We start from the raw sequence: 15890 nt of genomic DNA on the forward strand, positions 1-15890 counted from the left end.
TTTCACCAATATCATCAGTTTCTTGAAACTCCGGCAAATTGAAGTCTTACATACAAGATACATCAAAAGGAGGATGGTCCTGATTCTCTGGATTTACAGAATTCTGCATGAATGTGTAAATTGTGAATCATCTTCTGTCAATAAATAGTGAGCCTAGATTACACCTAAATGCACTGAAAAAAGAAGGTAGAAAGTGATACAAAATCTTTCATTCTTGGTCCTCTCCAATGCTTCTCTCTTTTGGATCGATCCTGAAGAGAGGTGTCATCAACTTTAGAGGCTAGGAAAGATAAAATCAACAAAGTGATAGGCTCCTCAGTATCGGATTCCTTTTGCAACTTCAAAGAAGTGTGCTACATTTTCCTCAGGGGTTCCTACTACAATGCCATGGCCGAGGTTCAATATATGCCTATGATTGCCTGCTTTTGTTACTGTATCATAAATACGCTGACTTATAAACTCTTTTGAGCCAAATAAAACACCAGGATCCACATTCCCCTGGACTGCTATATTGGTTCCCAATCTTCTACGACCTTCAGCCATATCAACCGACCAGTCCAAGCTCACAACATCGACACCTGTCAAGGGGAGTCTCTCTAATAAGCCCCCAGACCCACTCGCATAAAGTATTAAAGGCAAATCTGGATGTGTTGCCTTAACAGTATCCACAATTTGTTTCAAGTAAGGCAGGCTAAATTCCTCAAAATCTACAGGGCTGAGTTCTGTTGCCCAGGAATCAAAAATCTGGACTGCTTGTGCCCCCTTATCTGCTTGATACTTAATGTACTTAGCCATAGAGCTTGTAAATTTCTGCAACAAAGCATGAAGAACCTGCGAAAATAAAATTGAAAGTTACTAAATTTTGTTAATACAAGTGTACAAAATGATACAAAAGGAGCACTGAGTAAAGGAGTTCTCTACAGCATGAAAGTGGGAAGTCTAAGGCATATATATGGAATACTTTGAAGCTTCCCCATTAGACTCGCTAACTATGGACTAACTGACACATTGATACATGTGCATCCTTTATTCAGCATTCCATAGTACAAGGATACACACTCATATGATAAGCAATCAATTTGGACCAACTACATTCTTTTTACCCTTGCACCACTTGTTTTAGAAGTTATGTGCAAGCACATAATCTACAACTTGCCTGCCTTTGAAATTTTCTTTTTGAGATTGCCTCTTTCCAAACTTGATCCATATATTTTCTCCTTCAAAATTCAGCCTTTGATTCTACTGTCTTTTAACTTGACTATCACATTTTTCCACAGCCTTGCACAATATTACAACACAAGCCAGGCCATCATCAGGATTGCTAGTTCATGCAACAATTTTACTTATCTCACATACTTTATACACATCTTCTTTGTATTCATTCATGAGACAATAGCATAGATTAAAAATGCTATATCTGCCCATTCTGCAGCATAAGATAATGCTTCAGATGTTTGAGATCATGCCACACAATGCTTCAGGCCTCATGTTTATTGACGACTCATTACAGATCTCCGAAATGACAATATTTCCTATTACATAAACCCTAACCCTCACAAGAAAATATTCATCTTCACTGTAAAAGGAATATTTCCATCTTATCAAGCTCCAAATGACTTCTGCTACAATTTCCCCATAATGTTTAAATGACATAAATAGTCTTTTACTCTTCAAGACAAATTGATCACTGAAAAATTTTGGAATGACCCCAGCCTTTCAGATTAAATTCTGAGAAGTGTCCGAAAATACAATATATGCTTTCAAAAATGGATCACATACTAGACCACACTTCAAATACAAGTAATCAGCCAGAAAATTGACAACTATTCCAACTTAAGAATAAGTGACCAGTGTAATTGACTATCTCAAGCCTAATCTGACATTACAGTAATGGACGACAGCTGGAATAATTGAACAATGCAATACTTTATGCTTGTAATTGCTCTAGATATGTAATAGCAAAATGAAACTCCTCTACAGTAGATCTTAAAACAGAACCTTTCATTTAACCAATATATGAACCATACACAGTAGCCGACTTCTGATCTCTAACTATATACCATATGTAGTAGCATATGCATCAACATAAGTATTTCTATGACAAAATTTTCTTTTTCAAGTTGCCAAGCAGAGCATAATACTATAATAGAAATATAGTGTATGATACTGTATATGTCCCTGCTGACATGTAACTAGTATATATATATATATATATATATATATATATATATATATATATATATATATATATATATATAAAAGATGATCTCAAGTTTTAGACAATCTGGAGACCACTTTAATGAATAAAATAGTTACAACTTATACCTTTGGCTGAGAAAAAGCTAGTTTCTTGATCTTTGTGAAGTGCTTAGATGAACCGCCTTCTACCACATAAGATGCTAAGGTGAATGGAGCCCCAACAAATCCCAGTACAGCAGCTTCATTATTAACCTGAGAAGGCAACATGTCATATAATGATGCATACTTTTCAGGAGAGTGAACTACACATGCTATTCGAGGTACATATGGTTTCATTAATAGTATCTATAATAAATTAATTTGTTGAAATGATAATCTCAGGATGGATCACAAGACAGCAATCCAAACTATATATACTGAAAAAACATAGCCCATATAGAGTACATTCTACATTCAACTAGTAAGAAGAAAATTAATCTGAGCGATGGATTCTCTTGGTTCCATTTACTAATCAAATAACGTTCTTGCTTACTTTCAATCAGATAGTATAATTCTGAAGATTGTGCTACTAGAGTTGAGGGTTATAACAAGTAATAACTCTTATTAAAGGTCAGATAGAAGACATTTTCATGAAAGTTATTTTCCCGATGACCTTCACCAGTGATATGAGCTTACAAATCCTTCAAATCTAAAAGCTAGAAAACTAGGATTAAGATGCATTTACATCTACACTTGGAATTAAATCAAATAATTGGCATGAATAGTAAACAGCTCTAGCATTGCAAGTAAGGAACACCAACGGAAAGCCCTTTAAGATGGTTCAGACACATCCAAAGAAAACCATATAGTGAATGAAGGATGTGTGCTCAACTTGTGTGACGTAATCTTAAGGCAAAAGGAAGACAAAAGTACCCAGTTAGATAAAGAAAGAATTTAGATGGCCTTTCTATTGAAAGACATTATCCCAGACAGAATTGGATACGGAGTAAGGACAATCCATTTAGCAACATCAAAGAAGGCTTTTTGTTTCATGTTCTCATTGCATCAACTCTTCAGTGTAGATCGAGTGTCAGTGTGTTGCAATGCGACATAGTTATCAAAGAGAAAATACTTGGTGCATAAACATAACAAATCATCCAATCTTGACAAAGATCATCCTCCAAAGAAATAATGGATATTTATGTCTCATGACAAAATGATTAGTGACTGCAGACATGCTCTGGTAGTCCAGTGTGTCATGCTGGTTACTTCTGAGATAGGACTATACAGCATTCTGCAACTCTTTTTAGGAAATCTAACATATTTTTATAGAGGAACCAGACAGAAACCAACAAAAGTTTGTACCTTGAGTAAGAGTACTCAAAATATTAAACACTATGCAATCAGCTCATAAATAAATAGTTATGAATTACATTTTCCGATGAGGGTAATGAAAAGGACAGCCTACCAACCTCTCCTCGCAAAATAGTCAACGCCTCCCCAACATATGGAACTGATTCCTCAGGAACAAACTCTGTCACTTGATCTACATCAGCAGCTGTTCTTAAAGGATTGTATATCACTGGTCCTTTTCCTTTCACAATGTCAAAAGATATGTTCATTCCAGGTAGAGGGGTAAGGATGTCTGAGAATAAGATAACCTAACAAAGTAAAAATGTAAAATAGAAGTTAATCACATAGACATCAACTGCAGCAAGTGCTACCACAGTTGTAAAATTTATTCTGAGAAGAATGAATAAACTTGAGATCATGTAACTCTATTGGTAGTATATAACATAGATCCACCAGTATGGTGTTCAGTAACACTGTGATGCCTCAGACAGGTTAGAAATAGTGCAAGAATATACTCTTCGCCACTACGTCATATTAATGATTTATAAGAACCAAGAGTTGTTGCATGCATATACTACAATTTATTTTTTAAGATTCATATAATAGACTAATGCAATTCCTTCAATATTCATCAATACAGAGTCATGTGAATGCAATTAGAAAGCAATGACAAGAAAAAAAGAAAAAAAAAAAAGACCATGAGTATGTATCTTACCCCGTCAGGCTTGAAAACTTTCCATGGTTGTAGAGAGATTTCAACAACGAGATCAACATTTTCTGATCTTTCACGGAAAGAAGGATGCTTCTCACAGAGTGTCTGATAACTCTGTAAGTAAAAATTCAAACCAATTATCAATCCAAAAAATGAACACACTTTGTGCACGACTACAAATAAGCTATCAACATGAGAAAGCAAATAAAATCATGTAATATTATATTGTCAGAACCACAAAGAAATAAGTGCATTAGATAATGAATCAAATAAACATTTAAATGTAAGTGAAACTTTAGCTCAATGATGTGATAATTGAATGAGCGTGAACGTAACATTCAATCTTAAGAAAGAATAAAGTGGAATATACATTTCCGCTAAAGAAATTGCCTTGATAGGAAGGAAAGAGTTGAATCTCCTGGTTTAATCTCATTAAAACAGATATCAAAGCTATCATCAAGTAATTTCTTGTTAGAAATCTAAAAGCTTTAACAGGGAAATATACGATGTTTACAAGTTGATGACGTATGATAGATACAAAGCATAGATGTATATGTTACAAATATTTTGTGAGTGAACAAAATAATATTTTGTCTAGTGCTAAATTGCATAAACTGTGACAAGTGAATCATGAGAGGTTACACTGTTTTGCATAGAAGACTTAGTGATTGGACAATTACAGTAGGGGCACTCGAACGACGACCCTAATGGCGTTTGATGGTCGTCTGAACTTTGTATAACAGATTTTCCAAAGAACAACCATTCTACATCCATTTGCATGGGTTAGAATGGACCTCTGGGTACCAAGCGATGTTCATATCACATTCGAACACATGAAGGAAAATTGGAGGGCATTCAATGCCCAACAAGCCATTTGAATGCCTTGCAGAATACAGCAAGAAGAAATCTGATTCGAAACAAAGACTTGGAGCTGATTCTGGGAAGAATGGAAGCCAATGCATTAAGGAAAGTTTTGGAGTCATTTATGTAAATAGTTGAAGGATCACCTTTGGAAAGTTTCGAATGAGATTTAGGGAAGACCTAATTCTATTGGAAGAAGGGTTCATCTTTGAAAGAGATTTTGGTCAGACCTAGTCCTATTAGAAGAAAAGTTACCTATATAAGCAAGATGCAACTATTGTGTTTAACAAGCATTTGGATAAGCCTTTTGGAGATCTTTTCCACATCAAAACTCTATAAGCTTTAATGGGAAAGAGGAGAGATTATTTTTGAGATCTTGGAAGTAGATTGTTCATCTACATTAGCATCTCGCTGTAGTAAGATATGGGCTTTTCAATTTCATGAGTTTTAGAGGAGTTAGTGATCTAGTGCAAAGAAAGTAGTTCATCGCAGACTCTAACGAGCAAAAACAACTTCAACCATTAACTGTAGGTGCCGAGAGGAAGGGTGGGTATATCTTGTATCTATATTTGATAGTGCAATAATTTTGATCCATGGAGGAGATTTATATTAGTTGATAGGGGTTTTTCCATGTTAAAAATTATGAGTGTGTTTTCCTTTCAATGTAAGACTCTTACATTGAACTTGTTTAGATTGACTTAGGAAAATTATATCCTAAATTCATCCTGTAAATTAAATTAATTTTTTTGGTATATATATGTATGTACATGATGAGAAAAAAAGTAACTGAGAACTTGATCTTTCTATTGGATTGACTAAGAGTCGACTGAAGGACTATTCGCAAAGAAAAGATAAACCCTTATTGCAGTGAGAAAGATGATAATTCACAGATGGCTCTGCAAATTCACCACAATCAATTTGTAGTCACAATATTTGAAATTATATATTCCAACTTGGTTGTTTGAAACTAACTCATCTCAAAGGAGCTCATGTCCAGCTCAAGAGGTGATTGCTTCATGACAAGCAAGTTCAGTTAGCAAGAAAACTGTGGTTAAAATATGATCGACTAGTTCTTGAATTCTTGCAACCAAGTTTTGTTGAAAGACATACATTATCCAATGTCCAACGATATATATGGCAGCACTATCCCATATTTAGTTACATTTCGACTAAAACCTTTTTTGTCATCCTTGCACCCTAAATTGGATTTATCGTCGTTTACAATCATTTAGTAATTTCATCTACAGATATCATAGATATATCTTTTTCTGGTTAAAATAGATATATCTTTTAGTACAGATATATCATATGTTGATGACTTCAGAGAAAAAAATACCGTTAAAGGGGGAAAAAATTAAGGAATCTTGTATAAGATGCCTCTAATAGGAACTCCAAGAGCAAGAAAAACTAGGTTGCTTAGGCAAAATGGAAGAGGCGAAGCATGTATTAAACCTGCCTTCATGTACCTCCCCGCTTGCCTCATTAGCCAGACTGGTGGTCTTTCAACTTTTTCCCCTCGAACAGCATTTAGGAGGAGTGGCTCAGCTAAAGTAGCAACTTTCGGCTCCGCAATTACTTCTGAGATAAAAGTAAAAAAGCTTTAGTTACACATAACTCACAAGTAGAACGCTAAAGTAAACTGATTCAGCTAACTCAATTTAACAACTTTTCCCATCTTTACTGAGAAATTAACTGCAAAACTTCCTAAAGACATACATAATTTGGTGTGAGGAGGTGCAAAAGCACTACATTCATCATACCAAAACTTTTGAGCTTGAGCATCACTGACGGGTCGCATTCGTGTGGTCAACGAATTTGATTAAATTGAATCATCATGAACCATCACTAACCACCAATGAGCTTAACCTTGCTTTGTAAATTCCCATCCATAACCTACATTCTTATTTACAACCTTTTAAGGACATAATATAGATTCATCCATAAACCCAAAAATTGATAAATTACCATCGACCTTCATAATTATATGCACGCTTTACTCAGTAATCGTGGATAAAACTCAAACCCTAGCTCGAAAGTCGAAGCAAACTACTCTCAGATTATGTCAGATGGAGCACCAAAAACAAGGAAATCAAATTAGAACGAAACAGAGATGCGATTACCTCCAACAGTGCAGCGGATTGTGCTAACGCCAGATCTAGAACGAGAACAGGACGTAGATTTATAAACAACAGACGGAGAAGAGAGCGATAACGAGCTGCAGATAGACATCTTTCCCCCTCGAGCAAGAATTAGAACAACTCCTCTCCTTATCCGCGTCCGGAAGAATCTTTAACTATTCTCCTTCAGGAAATTTTCTTTAAACCCCCTAAATTCCTCTGTAATTTGCCTTCCCTCTCGAGAGAAGTCCGCCGTTGGTCTTCGAGGGACGAACGGAGGGAAGACGGGATGAGGGGAATCCAAGGTGGATAACGTAATTCAGTATTCCAAAATTACCCTCAGTGGAGCCGTTGAATTCGCCATAGTGTCCAGCACGAAAAGGGCTGAGACGAGAAGGGTGTTTTGGGTAATTCGGCGAGAGCCTATCCGCTTCGAGCTCCGGGATTGCGTTGCGGATAACTTATCGACGGACGGATTAATTCCTGGATAGATCTCCTTTGGCATCACACAAACAATGGATAAAATTGAGGTGGGTCCCTACTGCTGTACATAGAATTGGACTATTGGACCCAATTTTGCACTGCTAATTGAGTACTGCAGTTGATCTGAGCATTAAAACAAGAGACTTTTTTTTTTCTTTCAAAATATTATAATAAACCACTATATTCTTCAAAATATCATAATTACAACTGAAATTATTGAACACTTTCAAAAATAGCACACCTTTAATTAGAGCTAATTAATCACAATTAAAACTAAAGTTAGAGTAAAAAAAGATCCTAACATAAATTACTTCCTAGATCTATAATATTACTGATATCACAGTAAAAAATCAGAGATAAATATTTTATGTATTGTACTTCAGAGAAGGGTATTTTAATTATTTATATGTATTTGTTAAAAATATTCTACGAAGATTCTATCAAAAAGTAAGCAAGTTTAAAATAATTAAATAAAAATTTAATGATAATTATAATATTTTTGAAAATGTAATAGCAATGCTCTGATATATGCGTATCGGAAATCACAACCATTATTTTAAAAAACTTTCAGCTTAATGCCTAAGCTCTCGTAACATATTTTAATATGTAGATTGACTTTGAAATTCAAAATTATTTTTTAATGGATTCAAATAGCTTATTATATACCTGAACAAGAATAGATCAGTACATTATTTAGATTATAAATATTATTTTTTAATCTCTTCTCTACCTAGGCACTCGCCGAGCACCTAAGCGCTACAAGATCCCTCATCAGCTCCACCTACCAACCGTGATCAGAACAGCTAAGAAATGAAAGATTTTAATTCATTTCACATGAGAAAGTGAAAATGTCAGAGGCCCATCCATTACATGGCGAATAAGAAGTTCTCTGCATTATGTACATGTAAACAGGTACAAAATGAAGGGTATGTAAAGAAGATGGAACAGTATCAGATGGTGTCTACTGTCAGTTTCCTCTTAGGAGGTGATTTCTCTATGATTTGCTTCTGCAAATCCATGAAACTTGATCCTCTGTGTGCAAACAGTCTTCTGAGGTTGATCACTGAGAGCTCGCGAAAGCTAGCAACCGCAAGGTCAGCCTGCACCAAATCATACCTGTCGACATGAAATGGAAAGAAAGCTACAATCATCATATAGTTAACATGGATATCACTTGGTCCAAATTTCCTCATCAAATCAAATGCAGTAATTTAACATAAGAAATCACAACGAAAACGGCCACTTTAAGAAGTAGCACTAAATCAGGAGTACCAGCTGAAACTCCTGTCGTACGTTGACCGTAAGCAATTCTAAAGGGATTAGATGAAAGGTACTTTAATGATGTAATGTCGAGTTAGGAAAAAAAACTCTAATTTAACAAAGCTGCAAACAAACTATGCTGTAGCATAATTATATAATCATAATGATATGACAGTTCCTGAAATCTCTATGCAAATTGAAAAAAAGTTAAGAGACAAAAGTAAGACATACGCAGGATGAACACCAATCAGAGCTACTGCCATCATTGTACAATTATGAGCAGCAGTGATGCCTCTAGGATCATCCTCAAATACCACACATTTGGAAGGTTTTCGGTCCAACTGTCACAAAAATAATTTTCTTGGTTACATAGCATTGAAACCTAAAGCAGGAAAAGGTGGCAAGTATTGGAGGAAACTTGAAATCCTCTACAGACCTTGATTGCAGCTGAGAGAAATCTATGAGCCATTGACTCCATCCCATCCTCCTCAGCTACAACAGCCTGCCACAAAGAGAAGGAATCATAATTGAACAAAATAGCGATATATATTAATATCATCATACTGTCGCTGCAGTGATACCAACAACCGGGTGTGAGATGCAACATGATAACTCATAAATAGGAATAGGGGAATGCCTTGTAGTAGATAAGGGCGACTAGTGAAAGCAATTGACAAACCTGGAAATATTTCTTGAGCCCTATCCGTTGCAGAGCCTCGACCATATGTCTCCGCTCAAGGCAAGACACTATAGCACAAGGAATGCCTGCTGTATGCAGCGCATCCAGCCATTCTCTTAATCCTTCCACTGGGGCATCAAGCTGGACAAGGGAGCTATTAATAAGTCGCTACAACTACCAGCATTCATAGAGATAAAAACAAACAAGATACAGAACTTTAAGAATGTTCTCATAATATATTTCTGAAAGCCGCAACTTCAATCTTTCCAATTCGCTTTCCTCTTTCACCCAGCGTAAAACCTGAACTCATACAAGAAACCAAAGGCATATAATGACAGGTGATTCATAAGAAGTGAACTCGCAGCTGTGAAAGTGATACGAAGAATGAAATAGCATTATAGCACCATATAAGCACTTCATTTGTGTTAAATGCACACATAAAAAAGAAAAATCAATATAAATTTCCTTCCAAGGAAACAAGTGGAAGGAACTTCAGTTACTTTACATGATTTCTGCAGATCAATAAGCAGATAGCTGCTAGATTTGCAAAATAAGTCTACAATAAAATTATAGGTTTCTTGATGGCCAAATACATTTCCATATTGCAAAGAAAAAACATTTGTTCTAGAACTTTTATAATGATATTGGGTGGCTATGGAGTAACCAATTTAGATATTGATGGAAAGACATGAAAGATGGCTACTTAACTCAGCTCCAAATCACCATTGTGGTTGGGTCGTACTAACCCACAATGGAGGATATGAATTCGGTTTCCCCTATAGCCTATGGACTCATACACCCAAAAAATAAATAAATAATAAAATATTAATATTCCAAAGATATGTCCTGCTACTTCTATACAGTCAGATTCCAACCTTTATTAGGACATGATCAGCAGCCGCTTGAAGAATGGTTCTCTGCATATGATCATCACAAGGCATGTCCTTCCCTGCCAAGAAAAAATATTGACAATAAAACATTGCGGTATATAAAAGTAATGGTTTTAACTTTTAAAATATTGCAATACATGGGAAAAGTAAGAGTGGCATCAAGCTATCAATTAATCAAAGGCAAAAATTAAGAGACCAGAAGAAAACTTCTAGAAATATAAGGCAAACCATAAAAAGATGGATATTTGTGGTCAAAATTCTTCAGTGTTAGGTTCTTAATATGAATCCAATAACCAGAAACGAGAAAGCAATTGTATTAGAACATGCTCAACATTATTATATGGAAATAATTCCATACATGAAACTAGAAAATAACTACTAAAACCTTAGTTACAATAACTTGGTGTTGATGTGTAGATCCTTTTCATCCATTACAGTTCCATCCAGGAAGGTCATCTACAACCAGGTATTGTCATATCATTTATATTTCCTGCCTCACATCATTTTTCCTTCTTTGCCCTATCAAAAGACATTTTCGACGTAAATGAAATCATTCTTCCTTTCTAATCAACAAATGGTGCTGTTGACTGTTGGACATGTCCAAACTCCAAACCCTCTTATTGATTTTCACACAAACTATTCTTCATGGGAAATACACCTGCTTATTCCAAATACATTAATCCGCTCATCCTTTAGTATATCTTTTGTAACGAACCCCTATATACTCTTCAAATCCTCATCTTGGATTCCATCTAATTTAATGATTTTATGATGCCTTATTTGGACAACACTTTGATACAAGGAATATGGTAACTCTACAATGGTCCAATAAGTTTCTCTTTAGCTCAAAGGCATATAATAATAGCATAACATGCTGAACACATTCATCCACTCAACTGTTCTATTATAATTCTAAGTGCAACATCCTTATCAATCTCATCTTTCTTAGTGGCCTAGAGATCCAAGGTAATAAGAGCATTTCCTTTGACATATTTATTATCCATCAAGAATAATTCTTCCCTATCTTGATAACACATCTATACAAGTGCATTCTATGCATTGTATAATGCATCCTGAAACATTTAGATTCTCAATTTCTTCTCCACTTCCAACTTAGTTTATAACCCTCTGAAAACGAGGTCATAAAAAAAATAAAAAATAAAAACTATCTATGGCAACTTATTTTTAATAGTTTTAAATATAACTACTACAAACAATTTTGAATTTAATTCTGAACTTTGATGCTATCGTAGAGTTGTAGAAATTTCATTCATCTCTTCACGATTACCTTTACCCTAGACAAGCCAGACGTATTCTTGATCACATTGATATAATTAAAAACAATTATTTTCTTCACTAAAATCTAAAAACTAATTCCTTAGGAACTATAGCATAAGCTTTTCTACATATACAGATGTCATATGCAAGTATCTCTGTTCTTCTCTACGCTTACCTCTATTGATCATGTCAAGCAAATAGCTTATATAACCAATTTATTTGGTATAAAATGAAGATTTTCAGATACACTCTTATTCACACCTTACATTTTGACCCCATCAAAACTCAGGCTGTGAAAACAAGAAACTTGGTTGAGCCAAAATTTTCGATCTCAATATACATACAGGAGGGTGACATTATACATCAAATATCAACTAGAAGCCAGAATCAAAGCTTCATATTTTGGGAGTACAAGTCACCTAGCAATGAAGTCATAACCAAGAGAGTACACTCTTTATAGACTCATCAAGAATATGGTAAAGCCAAGTAAATTGAAGTATGAAATGAGTTTTACCCTCTTCCAAGGCAAGTTGTCTCCAAGTATCCAACTTGAGAGAATGAGTATCAGCCTGAGAATACAAACATAGATGTCATTTCGTAGAAGGTGAGGAAAATAAACAATAGACGAAAGCACCTAGAAATTTTTAATAAAAAGGTAGCAGGAAACTTAAGAATAAGATACTTTGCAATTTAGAATGATATAAACACCTTGTCAGCACACATGTGCATGCACAAAACCAACGGAACAGAAGTCAACATCTTAGAGAATGATTAGAATTAAGTACAGAGATAACTCCACCAGTTCTATAACAGAAACTGTACAGGCTCATTACACAAAACCAAGTCAATGTTGGAAATCTGACATATTTTCAATAATAACAACTACCACAAAATAAAGAAACAACTACCATAGAATTTGTGAGATGAAGATCTAAGTGAACCTTCTGAGTAGAAAATTTTACAACCTTGGCATTCTGATCTACAAGTCAGATTACAAAAGAATAAGGAGAAGGAAGTCACCATGACAAGATAGAAAGTAGAGGAAAGGGAAGCAAACACATCATTGATCACATTTTTTTATGGTCACAGAGTTGCGAGAGGCCATATTTAAAACCAAGATACCAGCTAATGGTCTAACAACTAAAGGGTGTTCCAGAACTTTCCCCCATAAAATAATAATGAGGTACAATATGCATAAAGAAGAATATGATTGTACCAATATCAATTATACCAACCGGAATGGTCAGATTATATGAGAAACTAACTTAAAAGTAGGAAAGAATTTGAAACCATGTGATGTTGTAGGATGAACACATTTCCAAGAAAGTAGATACTGGACCAGTAAGAAGTAACTCAATTTGAGCAGGTGCCTCAAGATGGTAAGAAAGATCAGAATGCTATCTGCTTAAGTTTAGGATGAGAAGACAAAATAAGTAGATAACCATTAGCTAACATAGGAAGTTGTCCAAAGTAGAGTTGAATGCTAAATATGTGGTCGCCTTACAATCACAATAAGTTGGAACCTGAGGGCGTGTCCTTATGGTGGAATTTTAAGCAAAATGACACTGAACAAAAGATGGATACAGTACATGCATTCTCTTATTTTCTTTTCTAAAGGTAATAGGGAACAACATGGAAAGCAGTATATATACAATGACTTCAGAAATGGACAGAATACAAATCAGATATGATTGAATGAAAAAAAGCTTCCCCAGTCACATTTTGCCTAAATTACTTTGGCTATAGTTTCTTTAAGCTTGACAGTTGACATTAAATGGAATATCAAAGACAAACAAAGACTGGTGGACTCAGTATACAACTTTGTTGTTGATAACTTGGAAAAAAAAATCTAGGAAAGGAAGAAGAGACAAAGTTAAATAATGAGATCTCCACCCTCCCTGATAAATTTGATGCATGTCCCTTTCTGTGGTGTAAGGTCAATAATTTCTAACTTATCAGTTTGGTGTGCTTCAAGAACTATTGCTATAAGAAAATTTCAAAAGGTACACAAATAGTTTTCTAGTAGTCACATGAGCATAAAATTACCACAACATTGTCCCATGAGAATATGAGCCCAAATGCCTCATCTGGCTTCATAGCATGCCGTATCCGCTGGAGGAAGGACTCTTGCAATTTATCATTCAAATAATCCTACAGAAGAACGAAAAACTGAAAACCTAAAAACCTTTTTTCTTGCTTTCTCGTAGCAGTTTGCATAATAACAAGGAAATAATACTAATTAGTAAAATTAGCAGTATCAAACACCAGAGCTTTCTTACCACATCCACCTTTAGTGGACCATCCATTCTAAATGTCTCAAATCCTTCTCCATATTCAGCTCCAATCGCCTGACAGCAATTGATAAAAAAAATAAGAAAATAAGCAATTTTTGCCCAAATTGAAACAAACAAATCAAAAGGTAACAGCAACCAATACCAAAAAAAAAAACTTGCCCATTGCTACTAAAACAACTTCCTCTTACAGAAAACAATTAAAACAAAACCTAGCAGAAGAAATCAAACAGAAACGAAATCCCTCACCTCCTCGATGAAAACCGGTTTGGGTATGGCCGGAAACCCATTCCCGGGGTCCTTCCCGTCGGACCCAGATGCCCTGTTTACAATCAGCCTTCCATTTCTTGCAGGCCTCAATCTCTAGCAAAAAGAACCCAAAAAACGATGTCCACAAATTCGCAACAAGAAAAGAAAACGACAACTGACAGGAGCAAAAGGAGGAGGAGGAGAAAGGCTTACGGAAAATTGAATCTTTCGAGGGAGGGCGGTGCGATGAGGAGTGGATATTGGAGGAACCAAAGAAGAAGAGCTTGTAAAGCTACAGCAGTCCATGGTTTCGCGAGAGCCAAAGAGAAAGCGTACGAGAAGCTCGTGGAAGCTTTAAATACCTCAACAGTCCTTCTCGGAAGTAAATAAGTTTTATTATGTTGCAATACCATAAACTAGACTGAGATATATTATGTTATTATTATACAAACCAGAGAGAAGATTGCAATCTATATTGGATAAACATAAATTAAGATATAGATAAACTTTCTATTTTTTTAATTTTTGTTTTAATTTTATTTTACATAAAAATAATACTCTCCATCAAAACATCAGACAGTATAAAATATAGCATAGCATATCGACCCTACTCAATTTGATAAAGATCATGTACATTAAGACAAGGAAAGGTTACACTAGAAATCACTAGATGGGTTCAAGCGACATCTCTAACCTAGCTAAGCTATGAGCTACAAAATTATTTTTTCTAGCTAGAGCAAACCTAGCTAAACTATGAGCTACAAAGTTGTTTTTTCTACTAATATAGCAGAGTTGAATTGATGGGAATTCTTTCATTCGCCCAAAGCAATCTTTAACTAGCTGAGCCAATTCCCAGGAAATCAACTGATCTTCTCATTCGTTAAGCATGATTACCAGGTCTTAGCTATCACTGAACAACTAGACATTAGATGCAAACGCCTTTAGGAGGGCTTCTTCAATTAGTAAACGCATCGCGAGCAACTCCCCATGCAAAGCGTTACTACAATTACTTAGGTAAGAAGCTTTGCCCAAGTAGATAACCGTCGAGAACTCTAACATAATAAGACTTGCACCACCTTCATTTGAGCCCTTCCAAGCGGCATCCGTCCAACCCACTAGATCACCATAGTGGATGTCAATCCTGACTTTGTCATGACGAGAGAGCAAGACTGGTGGGGCACGATGAGGAGAGGAGTTTCCTTTCCAATGAGTAAAAATTCAGAGTAGGCTAGTACTCTGAGCGGATAAGGTTTTTCTCCTCCAAAAATAAGTTTGTTTCTAGCTCTCTAAATGCTCCACAGAAACATTGAAGCAAAAGGCTAAAGCACCGTAGTCCTTCAAGTGATCAAAAGTCTTTACAATCAATCCTCCAATCTGATGTCCATTAACGTCAGTTCTTAGGCCGAGTTTACTTGAGAACCAAACTACCTAGGGGTGTAAACGAGCTGAGCTTGAGCGAGTCGGCTCCAACTCATGCTCGGCTCAAAATTAATTTCGAGTCTCAATTTTAGGCTCAAGTTTGGCTCAGCTCAATTCGAG

At 35.5% G+C, this 15890-nt stretch overlaps 2 protein-coding genes across 3 annotated transcripts; both read right to left on the minus strand.

Annotated features, from left to right (window-relative positions):
- Positions 1-7507, minus strand: LOC140791220 (uroporphyrinogen decarboxylase). 2 transcript variants are annotated; one of them, XM_073141648.1, is made up of 7 exons: positions 7225-7505; positions 6865-6997; positions 6561-6682; positions 4247-4357; positions 3651-3839; positions 2326-2451; positions 1-831 (listed from the first exon to the last, which is right to left on the minus strand). In XM_073141648.1, exons 2-7 carry the CDS (start codon positions 6884-6886, stop codon positions 316-318), a joined length of 1086 nt encoding a protein of 361 aa, XP_072997749.1. In that variant the 5' UTR covers positions 6887-6997; positions 7225-7505; the 3' UTR covers positions 1-315. The 2 variants fall into 2 exon arrangements, with proteins under 2 accessions (XP_072997749.1, XP_072997748.1); XM_073141647.1 differs by lacking the exon at positions 6865-6997 and having other exon boundaries at positions 7225-7507.
- Positions 7508-8508: 1001 nt separating this feature from the next.
- Positions 8509-14725, minus strand: LOC140791337 (5-amino-6-(5-phospho-D-ribitylamino)uracil phosphatase, chloroplastic). Its single transcript, XM_073141869.1, has 11 exons — positions 14565-14725; positions 14352-14465; positions 14091-14159; positions 13858-13962; positions 12326-12380; positions 10519-10592; positions 9860-9943; positions 9644-9784; positions 9401-9466; positions 9196-9305; positions 8509-8820 (listed from the first exon to the last, which is right to left on the minus strand). Exons 1-11 carry the CDS (start codon positions 14655-14657, stop codon positions 8655-8657), a joined length of 1077 nt encoding a protein of 358 aa, XP_072997970.1. The 5' UTR covers positions 14658-14725; the 3' UTR covers positions 8509-8654.
- Positions 14726-15890: the final 1165 nt, after the last annotated feature.

Source organism: Typha latifolia, chromosome 6 (assembly GCF_019914945.1).
Source record: "Typha latifolia isolate L0001 chromosome 6, TyphaL0001v2, whole genome shotgun sequence".
NCBI classification, from domain to species: Eukaryota; Viridiplantae; Streptophyta; class Magnoliopsida; order Poales; family Typhaceae; genus Typha; species Typha latifolia.

Bases quoted from the DNA above. Each gene is read 5' to 3' on its own strand.
- LOC140791337 (XM_073141869.1), bottom strand. From the start codon at position 14,657: ATGGACTGCTGTAGCTTTACAAGCTCTTCTTCTTTGGTTCCTCCAATA. The intron at 10,593-12,325 runs GTAAAACTCATT...TTTTCTTGGCAG, and splicing joins ACAACTTGCCTTGGAAGAGG to GGAAGGACATGCCTTGTGAT. The intron at 9,785-9,859 runs GTTCTGTATCTT...TCCCTTGTCCAG, and splicing joins ATTATGAGAACATTCTTAAA to CTTGATGCCCCAGTGGAAGG.
- LOC140791220 (XM_073141647.1), bottom strand. From the start codon at position 7,333: ATGTCTATCTGCAGCTCGTTATCGCTCTCTTCTCCGTCTGTTGTTTAT. The intron at 3,840-4,246 runs GTAAGATACATA...TTACTTTGTTAG, and splicing joins AAGTTTTCAAGCCTGACGGG to GTTATCTTATTCTCAGACAT. The intron at 832-2,325 runs GTATAAGTTGTA...TTATTTTCGCAG, and splicing joins TAGCTTTTTCTCAGCCAAAG to GTTCTTCATGCTTTGTTGCA.